Source organism: Balaenoptera musculus, chromosome 16 (assembly GCF_009873245.2).
Source record: "Balaenoptera musculus isolate JJ_BM4_2016_0621 chromosome 16, mBalMus1.pri.v3, whole genome shotgun sequence".
NCBI classification, from domain to species: Eukaryota; Metazoa; Chordata; class Mammalia; order Artiodactyla; family Balaenopteridae; genus Balaenoptera; species Balaenoptera musculus.
In genome coordinates, this window is record NC_045800.1 from 73,255,294 (window position 1) to 73,270,725 (window position 15,432).

General features: G+C 38.2%; 1 protein-coding gene across 5 annotated transcripts in view; it reads left to right on the plus strand.

The window, feature by feature from the left end:
* ANK3 (ankyrin 3) overlaps positions 1 to 15,432 on the plus strand; it is a 686,669-nt gene that overhangs the window by 592,681 nt on the left and 78,556 nt on the right. For all 5 annotated transcript variants that reach the window (XM_036828058.1, XM_036828063.1, XM_036828060.1 and 2 more), the window contains one exon: positions 12,695 to 12,801. In XM_036828058.1, the coding sequence (XP_036683953.1) occupies positions 12,695 to 12,801 (107 nt within the window). The remainder of the gene's footprint in view (positions 1 to 12,694; positions 12,802 to 15,432) is intronic.

Consider the following 15,432-nt stretch of genomic DNA (forward strand, 5'->3'; position numbering starts at 1 on the left):
CTAAAGGGCTCTCAGGAATGTGCATGGTGGCAGAAGGTCACCAGCCTGGGATTAAAGATTTTCTAGAGATAGTCCCTTGGAAGATAAGCACCTTTGACTAGTGACATTTAATATCCTGCTTTTTCCTCTTCAAGGTGCTTTGCCAGCATTACTTAGGTGATCCACTCAACACCTCTCACAGATTGGTCAGCAAGATTACAGATTTTTTTTTTTTTTAAGGCAGAGAGGTTTGTCTTGTAACTTAAGGTAGTACAGTTCGTGTAGACGTCTTGAGCCGGATGTTGATGTGTTAATGCTCTCAGCTTCTATGCTGACCTTGAGTCACCTTCTCTTGTTGAAGTTAGTAGCTAAATTATCTTGAAACCAATCCGATTTGGAAATCTCCAGAACGCAACTTCATTTTGGTTTGTATTCTGGTCTCAAATAAGTCTTGGGGGTAATAAGAGTTGATTTCAAGAAAAGAAATACTTTAGGGAAAAAAAAGACCTGCTTTAGTAAGCTCTTAATTTGTATTTTATTTTGCTGCTTGAATGAGGTTTTCTTTTATGGAATTTAAGGTATACATGATGTTTTGAAACATGTCTTCATTGTGAAATTATGTCCACGGTCAAGCTAATTAACACATCAGTCACCTCCCATAATTACCATTTTTGGGGGTGTAGTGAGAACGCTTGAGATCTACTCTCTTAGCAAATTTCAAGTATATAATCCATTTTTATTCATTGCAGTCACCATGCCGTGCATCAGGTTTCCAGAATTTCTTCATCTTATAACTGAAAGTTTGTCCCCTTTGATCCACATCTCCTCTTTTCCTCCACCCCCCAGCCTATGGTAACCACCATTCTCTTCTCTGTTACTATGAATTAGACCTTTGTTTTCTTTTAAGATGGAATCCATTTCTTAAAAGAATATTCCCAGATAGTCGTGGTGGATGTCCAGACAGACCTACTGTCTGTTTCAGCAGCAGTTTGCCATTTCACTCAGTTATCTGCCATAGATCATAATAATTATAATACTCAGGGCAGCACGTGCCATACATTTTATCAAACGCTTCATCTCACTCTGTGCTTTCAGCCACCTTATGGACTAGGTATTATCCGTACCACTTCACAGACAAAGAGCCTGGGGCTGAGTGTTTTGCTTGTCCATTGTCACATGAGGTGACATTCGGTGGTACAGCTGGGAATAAAACTTAGGTCTCATGGCTGCTTGAACCCATTCTGCTGCTGCCCTAGGCTGCAGTGCCACTCTCATAAGCAAAGTATGGCAGGCCTGAGGGAAGCATATTCAGCTGGAAGAGTCAGTGTTTAGACAAGTATTTTGTCACGGCCAAAAGGCCACTATTATTTGTTAATCCCGCAGGCTACCCCCTGTAGTCTGATAAAACATATGCCGTCCTAAAAAGCTATATACGGGGCCGCAGTGTTATATAAATTTAAGAAATAAATTCAATTATAAAACATCTGGGAGTATCAAGATTTTTTTATTATTATCTGTGATTCTGTTTGTGTAGCAATTTAGCATTTTCATATCACTTTCATATTACTTGGGTCATTCCATTCTTATGGTGAGTTGGGGCAGTTAACATTATCCACCCATTACTCACATGCAGAAATGAGGCTTTTTTCAGTGAGGTTTTTTGACTTGCCAGTCGCTGGGCTATGAAGCAATGCAGCCCACCTCAAACCCAATCATCTGCTCTCTGTCTAGGGGATCTGACACCCACATGGGTGCCCCCTGCCCTGGCCCTGTCCGATGTGTGGCCACAGGCTCAAGTTATCCTTGACAGGGACAACTACGAAAGCCACCAAGTGCTGGGTATCGACTTTGAGAAGCCTTCGCTCTCCTGGGCTCCCAGTCTGGTTACATCGTCCAGCTGTTTCCCAGCTAGATCGTGTTTACAGTTTTTCAGACGAGATGCACTTCATTCTCCGTGTGACCTGTTGCTGTGAGTTTTACCTGGGGCCGGTAGCATTAGCAATATCAAGACCACCAGTTCATCTGCAGGACCACCTTCTGCCAGGGGTAGCCAAGTGGACAGACAAGGACCTTAACTGGTGTCGTCCAGCACTGGAGGTTGACAGTCAGCAGCCTGGAGAATTAGCTGATACTGGAATTAACTGGATTTCTTTTTCTTTTCCTTGTAAGTACTTTCTTGCCTTCTACCTCTTTTCTTCTGTGCCTGGACATTTATTTCCAGTCCTGGGCATTTGGGTGTGTCCTCACTGGTGAGGCCAGTGTGTACTTGCTCTCCTCTTTTCTCTGATGAACAGGGCTAGCGAGAAGCTATTTTGGGAAAGTATGAACCTCTTGGAGACAGTGATATCATCATTAGTCAGGCTTTGGACTCTGTTGAGTAATGTGCATTTTGATTTTAATAGTATCCTTGATATCACTTCCAAGATGAAAAATGATGTGCTTATTCATAATCATTTTTGACTTGGGAGTAAAAGGTCTTCTTAAGTCAGTGTGAACCTTTCCTTAACATAGTGTTCTACTAAAGCCACGCAGCACTGGGTATTGACTTTGTGTTGTCAAATTTTTCAAGTATCTCTCTGAACTTGTTTCCTCATTTGTAAAATGGTATAATATTATCTCCCAAGGCTACTCCGTCCTGAAGAGTCAAAGAACAAAGTAATGTAAAAGGCCTAGGATAGTCCCTGACATAGAGTTGACAGAGTAGGTTGCAGTATTGCTGTTAACATAGAAATTTAAATGTTTTTGAGTCAATAAATAAGACTTAGGCGTTTAGAAGGTACGTTCTTCTAACTGAGCGGGCTGTGTTGATTTCATATAGGCATCCTGTGTATGTAACTGTAAAGGACCAGAGCTGGCCCTGGAATATATTTGTTTTTGCTGTGCTTTCTCCACAAATTATCAGGTTTTAACAAATGAGCTCACATAAATAAAAGTTCTTTGAAGAGTAGAAGCAACTGAAAAAAAAAAAAGAAAAACAGAAGCGATTATACATATGTCCGTTGAAAATCCTTTGAAAAGTAGAAACGACCACAACATGCCAGCCCTGGCCTTGGTGCCAGATTTCTGGTGTACATTCTCACTTAATCTTCCTATCAACCAATCATCAATTTGAAAATGAGGAAACTGAGACTGAGAAAAGTTAAGAGACATTCTAAGGATCATAAAAGCAGTAAGTAATGTTGGGGCATCTCCAAGGGGGCTTTTAATAAATAAAGAAAAAGAACAGTCAAAGGCAAAATACCTCCTTTATTCCTGATGGAGGCCAGGTTGAGGGCTGGCTGAGTGTCTGAGCCAAGTGGGCCTGGTAACTGAACCCCTGAAGTGAGCAGACCCCCCACCCAGTGGCCAGCATCAGCGACCCAGGGCAGGCAGCCCCCCTCACGGAGGTCTGTTTAGGGGAGCAGAGGGGGGATGTCTGCCCTCTGTGACCAAGCTCAGGCCCATGAGAGTGAAAACTGGATCTGAGTGGAGCCTTCCCAGCTACCTTTCCCAAATCTACCACTTAGATAAAGAAATCACATTTCCTGAATATAAAGGGACAGGGCGAGGCCCACAGTGACACAATTCAGTTGCCTTTCTAAAATGGAAAACTTAGGAGTGGGAAAGAAGTGCTCTCTATTCACAAATGGCAAAGGCAGTTTTCAAATCCAAGTCTGTGACTCAGCTCTAAAGCCAAGCTTTTCCATTAAGCCCTGGGAGCACCCCTACTTGCTGTGGGAAGTTTAAGAGCCATCTCGAGTTCATCTTTTTTAACCATCATCACACGTAGTGACCTGTTTATCATTTTAAATGTCTATTGGTTCAGTAACCAAACGGAAGAAGAGCTTTTCCTGGTACCACGGTACCATGCACAATGACGTGTCAGAACATCTTGAAATTCATATTGTTGACTAAAATAAGTATGCAGTTCAAACGGCACGTTTCTGTTTTAAGTAAACATTCGTCTGTAGAAAAAAGTGTTCAGAGACAGGTAGCTTGCAAATGAAGCTACCACTTCATCTCTATAAAAATCATAGGCTCAGATGAAGTGCCTTATTTTTGTGTTTCAGTGGATGCATTGTAGGAAGAGCATTTTATTTGTCTGTATTTAGGTTATTAAAATTGCTAGGCCTGCCCATAAGCCTCTGCAAAACTCTATGGAAAGAAAGAAAAACTGGGACAAATATCGGGACATATGGCTCATTGTTTTGAACAAGTCTTTTAATTGATTATACATTTGCTCATTTGTGTTATGACAAAGTTCCTGTGAGTGACTTAGGAGGCGTGAGAGTCGGGGAGTTAGGAAGGAGTCAAAGGGATCCCCATGGGCTGGCACACCCCAGCCTCGATAAATATTACATGACGGCGGTCATACCTTTTTGTGGGATACAATTCATTGTTTCAATAATTAATGTCGCCAGTGCATGTTTCTAAGAGTACCAAAGGTAAATAATTTACTGTAATTACCAAAGAGGAGTGATATTATTTATTTCTTAGAACTTGAAAAAAACACGGGTCTTTTGGAAAATAACCTTAGGGCTGCCCCAAATGGAGGAATTGTAGTTTGCTAAAAAATAAAGTAAGCAGCACCACCTACTTTATATTAAATATTTTGCCCCACTCTGAAGGTGGGTTGGTTGGGGTGTTTAAAAGTCAGTAAAATTGGTAAATGAGGCCAGACGAAAACCAACACCTAATCTTTGGTTAACCCATTAAGAATTTGGGAACTTTCTGAAGTGATGTGTTCATCTTCAGGGGTTAGGACCCTAGTTCTGTAAACGCTTATTAACACCATTGATCGCATAGCCATCCACCAGATGTGTCCTCTCTCACTGAATGCACAGACGGCTGCTCCTCATTCATTTTTGCACTTTCCTAGGATCTGGGTAGGACAGTGACGTATACACACAAGCGCTCTGCAAATTATTGTTCAATTTGATTTCAGGGCTATTTTTTTAATCTTTGTAATTCACAGTAATTTTTAAAATTTAAGTTTTCGTATTATGAACCTTACACACACAAATAAAAAGTCATCACCTATTTATTTATAACTTAGATGGAACCCTGTGGAGATTTTCCCCTCAGCTGGCCTAGATTTATACAACCTGTGAGCTATAGCTCAATCTAAAACTGTGACTAAGCTGATAGCAAGCAGGAAAGATCTTTTTGGAGTAACATCTTCAAGGAAAGGTCCAAGCAGCGTGGAAATGAATGTGTTAAAGTTGCTCCGACTGGATTAAGGGTCTCCTGGCCAGCGAGCATCTTCCCTTTGTCTCAGCGGGCCCCCAGCTGGCAGACGGGCTCACAATTTGCTTTCAAATATCTTGGCCTGGCCATAGGATCTGGTGTTTAAAAGGAAAGAGGCACATGAAGATTTCCCCTCTCTGCAACACTCTGGGCAAAGAATATTCTTTGCCAGGTGATCTTTGGCTGTTGCAACACGTGAGAATTAACCGTTCAAATAAAGGTCCTTCTCCATTTGGGAAAAAAAAAAAAGTCATGTTCTTTTACAAGACATACTCAATAGGATTACAAAAAGAATCCCCATATACACCTTCAGCCCCCAACTTCTCCTCTCCAGAGACAACTGCTCGGGGTACCTTTTGATGACTGAGTACGAAGCTTACGGGATGCTCTCTGCGTGGCTGAGGGCTTAGCATCTGTGATTTCCACTTAAGTAATAAGTCTGGGACATTTCACTGGAAAATCCCAGAGAAGACTCCCCATTTTCTGCCTCAAGGCTCTGTCCCTGTCTGTCTGGGAGACCAGTAAAGGTAGAAGGCTGGGTCTGGACATTCATTACATAAACTTTCAGTTAATCTCCATTTTCATTATGGTGGCTCTGACCTTCTAATCTTCTGCCTCTGGTCTCAATGCCTCTAGATTTCTGCCAGGGTTGATGGGGGGGGTGAGTTATTTGGCAACTGATAAATCAGTGAGGGGATTATGGAGATCGGATCACTTTTTAGAGAGACTTTCAACCAATCCTTGTTTTTCTGCTGATGTCTTCTCTTATTCTCTTTGCCTGTGTGTGTGTGTGTGTGTGTGTGTGTGTGTGTGTGTGTGTGAATTCTTGACTGTCATTTTACTGGGGTTTCAGTAGAAAGCAGATCTTTAGAAGGATGAAAATTGAGATTGATTTCGTTTTTGGTGTGTGAGCCAATATCTTTCATCAGATTTGGAACATCTTAGCCATTCTCTCTTCAAACATAGTCCCTACCTTATTCTCCTCTTCTACTTCCGAGAGTCCAATTACACACACGTTAAAACCTTTCACTGTGTTCTACGTCTCACACTATTTTCTGTATTTTCCATTCTTTAAAAAAGTCTACCCTTGACATATACTCACCACTATATTTAAAATGGATAACCAGCAAGGACCTACTGTAGAGCACAGAGAACTCTGCTCAGTATTCTGTAGCAACCTAAATGGGAAAAGAATTTGAAAAAGAATGGATATATGTATACGTATAACTGAATCACTTTGCCGTACACCTGAAACTATCACAACATTGTTAATCAACTATAGTCCAATATAAAGTAAAAATTTTTTAAAATCTACCCTTCATTTTTTATATTTTTCCATTAACACTTCCCATATATTAACCCTGTTTCCTATTGTGTTTAAGAACTGACATTATACTTAGAACTGAACAAAGGCCCATTTGATTTTCTTACGTATATTCCAGTCCTCTGTTGAATCATCCACCTTTTAATTTCTTTTCTCTATCTTTTTTCCTATTTTCTTAAACATACTAATCATAGTTATTATGATAACTATAATCAAAGTTCTTATTAACTTCCTTCAAAATGTAGGATGACTTGGGAGTCTATTTATAGTATCTGGGTTTGTTGTTTTTTTTTTTTTTTTCCTGTTTTTGTTCGTGTGCTCTGGCCATGCTTGGCAGTTTTTCATTGCATGCTGGACATGATGTATAAAAACAAGTTTGTAGACACGACACACCCAGTGATGATAATATTCCTTCAAAGAGGATTCACCATCCCTCTGCTAGGCAAAGAGTGGTGGCTGATTCTTCTCATCCAATCAAGATTTTGCTGAAATGAGGCTGGTTCGCAGCCCTGGTAAATCTCAGGCTACCTCTGGTCTGTCCCTGGCCCTTCAGGGTCCTTATTTGAAATTCTGGTATGATCATTGGGTCCCCTCCCCTTCCAAGTCTCACACTCTAAATCTTTTTCTCATGAAACTGCCCAAAAGCTCTGTTATGCCTTTCAGAGACTTTCTAGTTAGTTTTTTAGCTTCCTGTTCTGCACAGCTCCAGAATTTATTTATTTATTTTAAAATTTATTTTATTTATTTATTTATTTATTTTTCACCAATTTTGTTATTTCTCAACTTGTTTATAACGTTTTAGTTGCCGTTCATAGTTGTTTGGTTTCCCCCCCCCTTTTTTTTTTAATCAGTCATCAATTTTATACACATCAGTGTATACATATCAATCCCAATCGCCCAATTCAGCACACCACCATCCCCACCCCACCGTGGTTTTCCCCCCTTGGTGTCCATACATTTGTTCTCTACATCTGTGTCTCAACTTCTGCCCTGCAAACCGCTTCATCTGTACCATTTTTCTAGGTTCCACATACATGCGTTAATATATGATATTTGTTTTTCTCTTTCTGACTTACTTCACTCTGTATGACAGTCTCTAGATCCATCCACGTCTCAACAAATGACTCAATTTCGTTCCTTTTATGGCTGAGTAATATTCCATTGTATATATGTACCACAACTTCTTTATCCATTCGTCTGTCGATGTGCATTTAGGTTGCTTCCATGACCTGGCTATTGTAAATAGTGCTGCAATGAACATTGGGGTGCATGTGTCTTTCTGAATTACGGTTTTCTCTGGGTATATGCCCAGTAGTGGGATTGCTGGATCATATGGTAGTTCTATTTTTAGTTTTTTAAGGAACCTCCATATTGTTCTCCATAGTGGCTGTATCAATTTACATTCCCACCATCAGTGCAAGAGGGTTCCCTTTTCTCCACACCCTCTCCAGCATTTGTTGTTTGTAGATTTTCTGATGATGCCCATTCTAACTGGTGTGAGGTGATACCTCATTGTAGTTTTGATTTGCATTTCTCTAATAATTAGTGATGTTGAGCAGCTTTTCATGTGCTTCTTGGCCATCTGTATTTCTTCTTTGGAGAAATGTCTATTTAGGTCTTCTGCTCATTTTTGGATTGGGTTGTTTGTTTCTTTAATATTGAGCTGCATGAGCTGTTTATGTATTTTGGAGATTAATCCTTTGTCCGTTGATTCGTTTGCAAATATTTTCTCCCATTCTGAGGGTTGTCTTTTCGTCTTGTTTATGGTTTCCTTTGCTGTGCAAAAGCTTTGAAGTTTCATTAGGTCCCATTTGTTTATTTTTGTTTTTATTTCCATTACTCTAGGAGGTGGATCAAAAAAGATCTTGCTGTGATTTATGTCAAAGAGTGTTCTTTCTATGTTTTCCTCTAAGAGTTTTATAGTGTCCAGTCTTACATTTAGGTCTCTAATCCATTTTGAGTTTATTTTTGTGTATGGTGTTAGGGAGTGTTCTAATTTCATTCTTTTACATGTAGCTGTCCAGTTTTCCCAGCACCACTTATTGAAGAGACTGTCTTTTCTCCATTGTATATCTTTGCCTCCTTTGTCATAGATTAGTTGACCATAGGTGCGTGCGTTTATCTCTGGGCTTTCTATCTTGTTCCATTGATCTATGTTTCTGTTTTTGTGCCAGTACCATATTGTCTTGATTACTGTAGCTTTGTAGTATAGTCTGAAGTCAGGGAGTCTGATTCCTCCAGCTCCGTTTTTTTCCCTCAAGACTGCTTTGGCTATTCGGGGTCTCTTGTGTCTCCATACAAATTTTAAGATGATTTGTTCTAGTTCCATAAAAAATGCCATCGGTAATTTGATAGGGATTGCATTGAATCTGTAGATTGCTTTGGGTAGTATAGTCATTTTCACAGTATTGATTCTTCCAATGCAAGAACATGGTATATCTCTCCATCTGTTGGTATCATCTTTAATTTCTTTCATCAGTGTCTTATAGTTTTCTGCATATAGGTCTTTTGTCTCCCTAGGTAGGTTTATTCCTAGGTATTTTATTCTTTTTGTTGCAATGGTAAAAGGGAGTGTTTCCATAATTTCTCTTTCAGATTTTTCATCATTAGTGTATAGGAATGCAAGAGATTTCTGTGCATTAATTTTGTATCCTGCAACTTTACCAAATTCATTGATTAGCTCTAGTAGTTTTCTGGTGGCAGTTTTAGGATTCTCTATGTATAGTATCATGTCATCTGCAAACAGTGACAGTTTTACTTCTTCTTTTCCAATTTGTATTCCTTTTATTTCTTTTTCTTCTCTGATTGCCGAGGCTAGGACTTCCAAGACTATGCTGAATAATAGTGGTGAGAGTGGACATCCTTGTCTCGTTCCTGATCTTAGAGGAAATGCTTTCAGTTTTTCACCATTGAGAATGATGTTTGCTGTGGGTTTGTCATATATGGCCTTTATTATGTTGAGGTAGGTTCCCTCTATGCCCACTTTCTGGAGAGTTTTTATCATAAATGGGTGTTGAATTTTGTCAAAAGCTTTTTCTGCATCTATTGAGATGATCATATGGTTTTTCTTCTTCAGTTTGTTAATATGGTGTATCATATTGATTGATTTGCGTATATTGAAGAATCCTTGCATCCCTGGGATAAATCCCACTTGACTGTGGTGTATGATCCTTTTAATGTGTTGTTGGATTCTGTTTGCTAGTATTTTGTTGAGGATTTTTACATCTATATTCATCAGTGATATTGGTCTGTAATTTTCTTTTTTTGTGTTATCTTTCTCTGGTTTTGGTATCAGGGTGATGGTGGCCTCATAGAATGAGTTTGGGAGTGTTCCTTCCTCTGCAATTTTTTGGAAGAGTTTGAGAAGGATGGGTGTTAGCTTTTCTCTAAATGTTTGGTAGAATTCACCTGTGAAGCCATCTGGTCCTGGACTTTTGTTTGTTGGAAGATTTTTAATCACAGTTTCAATTTCATTCCTTGTGATTGGTCTGTTCATATTTTCTGTTTCTTCCTGGTTCAGTCTTGGAAGGTTATACCTTTCTAAGAATTTATCCATTTCTTCCAGGTTGTCCATTTGATTGGCATAGAGTTGCTTGTAGTAGTCTCTTAGGACGCTTTGTATTTCTGCGGTGTCTGTTGTAACTTCTCCTTTTTCATTTCTAATTTTATTGATTTGAGTCCTCTCCCTCTTTTTCTTGATGAGTCTGGCTAATGGCTTATCAATTTTGTTTATCTTCTCAAAGAACCAGCTTTTAGTTTTATTGATCTTTGCTATTGTTTTCTTTGTTTCTGTTTCATTTATTTCCGCTCTGATCTTTATGATTTCTTTCCTTCTGCTAACTTTGGGTTTTGTTTGTTCCTCTTTCTCTAGTTCCTTTAGGTGTAAGGTTAGATTATTTACTTGAGATTTTTCTTGTTTCTTGAGGTAGGCTTGTGTAGCTATAAACTTCCCTCTTAGAACTGCTTTTGCTGCATCCCATAGGTTTTGGATCATCGTATTTTCATTGTCATTTGTCTCTAGGTATTTTTTGATTTCCTCTTTGACTTCTTCAGTGACCTCTTGGTTATTTAGTAACGTATTGTTCAGCCTCCATGTGTTTGTGCTTTTCACGTCTTTTAACCTGTAATTCATTTCTAATCTCATAGCATTGTGGTCAGAAAAGATGCTTGATATGATTTCAATTTTCTTAAATTTACTGAGGCTTGATTTGTGACCCAAGATGTGATCTATCCTGGAGAATGTTCCGTGCACACTTGAGAAGAAAGTGTAACCTGCTGTTTTTGGATGGAATGTCCTATGAATATCCATTAAATCTATCTGGTCTATTGTGTCATTTAAAGCTTCTGTTTCCTTATTTATTTTCATTTTGGATGATCTGTCCATTGGTGTAAGTGAGGTGTTAAAGTCCCCCACTATTATTGTGTTACTGTCAATTTCCTCTTTTATAGCTGTTAGCAGTTGCCTTATGTATTGAGGTGCTCCTGTGTTTGGTGCATATATATGTATAATTGTTATATCTTCTCCTTGGATTGATCCCTTGATCATTATGTAGTGTCCTTCCTTTTCTCTTATAACATTCTTTATTTTAAAGTCTATTTTATCTGATATGAGTATAGCCACTCCAGCTTTCTTGTCTATCTTTCTGTGAATGTGGTTTTACTTCCACAGGCTGCAGGATTGTAGTTTTTCTTGCTTCTGCTGTCTGCCCTCTGGTGGTTGAGGCTATCTAAGAGGCTTGATGGGAGGCTCTGGTGGTGGGTAGAGCTGACTGTTGCTGTGTGTTGATGTTATTAATGGGTGCTTTACCAGTGCTCATTGATTGATCAAACTGAAGACACCTGCTAGTGTTGGAGGGTCTCCTGCAGAGGCGGGAGCTGGCTGTGGCTCACTGCGGGGACAAGGACACTGGCAGCAGAAGTTCTGGGAAGTATTCCTTGGTGTGAGCCCTCCCAGAGTCCGCCATTTGCCCCACCAAAGAGCCTGTAGCCTTTTATTTATTTATTTATTTTAATTTTTGCCTGTGTTGGGTCTTTGTTGCTGCACTCAGGTTTTCTCTAGTTACAGCGAGCGGGGGCTACTCTTTGTTTCAGTGCCTGGGCTTCTCATTGTGGTGGCTTCTCTTGTTGTGGAGCGTGGGCTCTAGACGCGCGGGCTTCAGTAGTTGTGGCTCGTGGGCTCAGTAGTTGTGGCTCGCAGGCTTAGTTGCTCTGTGGCATGTGGGATCTTCCCGGACCAGGGCTTGAACCCGTGTCCCCTGCACTGACAGGCAGATTCTTAACCACTGGGCCACCACGGAAGCCCCAGCCCCAGAATTTAGCAAATGTTCTGAACAGAAATCTGTAGCATGCTTGAGGCCACCCAAATCTCCACCAACACTCCCTTGGTTTTTCTGTTCCCCAGCAGGTAGCCCCTGTAGGCACAAAACCCAAATTCTGTCTGCACTGGTAATTGACAAATGCCCCCAAGATAAAAATGGCAACAAAAAGCTCACCTCTTCCAGGTAACCACCTCTCCAAATATAGCTCCTCAGTTTTGCACCTCAGTTGTTCTCTGCTGCCCGCAGAGATGATTTCTACACTTACCTGTTGTGCTTAGCACAGCACTAGGCTGCTGCTGGCTTCTCTACCCCACTTGGAAACAGAAGTCATCAAGCTTGAATTTTTTTATTTTTATTTTGAGATTCGGAAAAGAAATTTACAATTGTCAGATTAATTTAGAGATTGTTGAAGTACTTAAAATCATGGTTAGCATTACTTCTGTGATATTCCTTGTGCCATGCCAGTTACTCAAGATGGTTTCTTAAAAGACTGAAATAATACAGCGTATCAATAAACTTCATTTCTAATTCTTGAAACTTCAATGTATACCTGTGGAGGAATGTACAGTCAGGCCCATGGATGCAGAGGGCCAATGACATTAGTTATTTTATATAAGGTACTTGAGCATCTCCGGATTTTGGTATCCACAGGGATGGGTGGGTGGGGGGTGTCCTGGAACTGATCACCCGAGGATACTAAGGGACAACTGTAAAAAATATATATATATATGCTTATTTTGAATTTTAGACTATCTGGACTGTGGAGACATACAGGTATATTTTGTACGTACAGAGAAACCACTGTCTTGGATGAGTTGTTGACACAATATATCGTTTTATATTTCAGCATCTAACATTCACAAGAGAATTTGATTCAGATTCTCTTAGACATTACAGCTGGGCTGCAGACACCTTGGACAATGTCAATCTTGTCTCAAGTCCTGTTCATTCTGGGTAAGTAACCAGAAAGTCACTTTTCCTATTAAATTAACATTGCACTTACTATTTGCAGTTATAAATTCATATTGACAAGCTTCACATGTATGAGATATTGATCTTCTAAAGGACTTCATTAGTGACTATATGTGGCATATATTTGTAAATCATTAGTAAATATTTTTTCTAAACAAATCTGCATATCTATTTTTATTGGTAAAAGCACCACGTTAGAAAGGAAATTAATAAAAGTATTGGTGCATAACAATTTCCTGGCTATTCTGGCACTACTTTTAGATCTCTAATTTTCCTTTTCAATAAAAAAAATTTTAATATAGTCATTTCTCTTAATTTTACTTTATTCAAATGAAGTTTTTTTCTGAGTATCTGATTTTCCTGAAATAAAATTATAATGAAGTTGTATTAAATTAAAATTTTTTTTAAATAAATGAATTTTTAAAAAGAAAAGAAAAAGTAAATGTACCAACGTGTGTACCCTGGAAGTGCTATAGTAAAAACCACATCAAACAGGCTCCTTGTTGCTGCCCTGTTAGTCAGCAAAATTTGAGGCAGGCAGCTAAAAGGTGACCTGCTTCAACTGCTGAATTGATAATTATTGTATTTTTAGATATTGGATTCTTAGCCTATTATAGGTAATTAAACTTGGGATAATTGATTCACATACAAATGGAATCGAAATAATTCATTAAGATGATGAAAATTTCAAAGTATTTTCACCTCTGAAATTGACATTTAGGACATAAATTAGTGGTGATCCAGGACAAGTGCAGATTCAATTTATTTAATTCTGAATTAAATAAATTAACAATATTAACATTTGTGAAGTGCTTTATATATTTTATGAAGTATTTTTTGCTGCTTTCAATTACAATAAATTGTAATGGCTAACCTACCTAGTGCTTTTCATGTATCTGGCATTGTGCTAAATCTTTTACATGTATTATCTTATTTAATATTTATTTGAACCTTAAAATGACACTGAGATAGGCTTTACTCATTATCCCCATTTTACAGAGGACAAGTCCTAGACTCCGAGTAATGTTGCAGGTTAAAGTATTCTTACACAATTGTGGCTTGTAACACCACAATTGTGAAAAACAAGTCACTGCAATGTCATTTAAATGGAAATAATTCACATGAAAGTGCTTTATAAACTATAAACTACATGGTGGTCTTTGAATCATTAATATTGCATTTCTTTAATTCAGTTAGAAAAAGCTTTAATTATAGTAATATTACATTTTAAACTGCTTTAAATAGTTACACAATTTATAGTAGATGTATTTGGGTCTAAAATTGCAAAAGCAAAAAACAGAGCAAAAAAAAAAAGTTGAGAAGGAAAATATAAAACACCCAGAATACATTCATTAAGTGGGCAAACATACTGAAGAGTTTTTTGAACCAAACTTGGTGAATTGCCACCATGTGACAAAAATCTAGAACCAGCACTTTGTATTCTACATAGGAAAGAAAAGCACTAGGGTTTAATTTAGTAAATTGAGAAGTTGAGGGATCACAGGATAATAAAATCAGAAATGAGCTTTCCCCTGCACTGAGGCAGTGTAGTATTTGAATATGCAACTAATCTCTCCTTCCCCTTGAATTCACTGAAGACAGTAGACTTTTGCAGGAAAGGAAAAGTAATGGCAGCTAGTTGGGCTTATTTGAAAAGGAAAATATACACTTGGTATACACTTGGAAATAGTTCACTAATGCCAGGTCTATGGTGTAGCTTATATATAGCCATTTAAGGCAAATCTTTTTCCAAGTTGTCCCACAAATGCCAAATGCCTTGGTTTCATTTTCTGATGGTTTTTATTTTTCCTTTGCTTATCATTGACATTTTCTGTTGCTTGCTTCTAATTATCTTACATTAATTTTTCCCATTTGCTTTCTAAATTATTTTGCAGCTATTCTTCTCCACTTCCTCAGTATGATTCAAGGTGATAACTGTGTCTTTTATGTGAACCATCCCTTTTTGTATTTTTAATTTATGTGAATTTTTCCCACAGTTAGATTGTGTCAATGTCTGTAGTGTATCAGCATTTGTCATCCTGCTGTTCCTAAAGCTAGAAACATTCGTGTGTTAGTTTTAGGATCATTTGTAGAATTCCTGCTTTAGTTTAAATATTAATAAGATACAATGAATATGATTAAATATCACCTTTTCATTTGTTTCTGTAAGTTATATTGCATGAAATTTTATTTTGCATACAATATGTAAGGGATGAGTTAAGAAAACAAATCATTATATTTCATAATGCTATTGAATAATAGGACTCAATATCAGGCTTAAACACCTACTCCCATCTTTCCTCAGTCTTTTGGCTCTGTAAAATTGAAAACCATAGAACAATAAATAATCAGTAATGAGCACCAACTATGCACTAGTTGCTACACAGAACACAGACAAAGAGATTCTTCCAATTTTATAAAATCTTCTAAGCCATGGTTTTTCCATTTGGTTCTGATATTCTTTGTAGCTGGGGTATTTTTATATTGGCACTGGTAATCTTCTTACACTACCTTCACTTTATATATATATATACTTTATATATATAAAATATTTATATATGTATATATTTTTTCCATATTTTTTTTCAGTGTTAGTAACCAAGTCTGACCTAG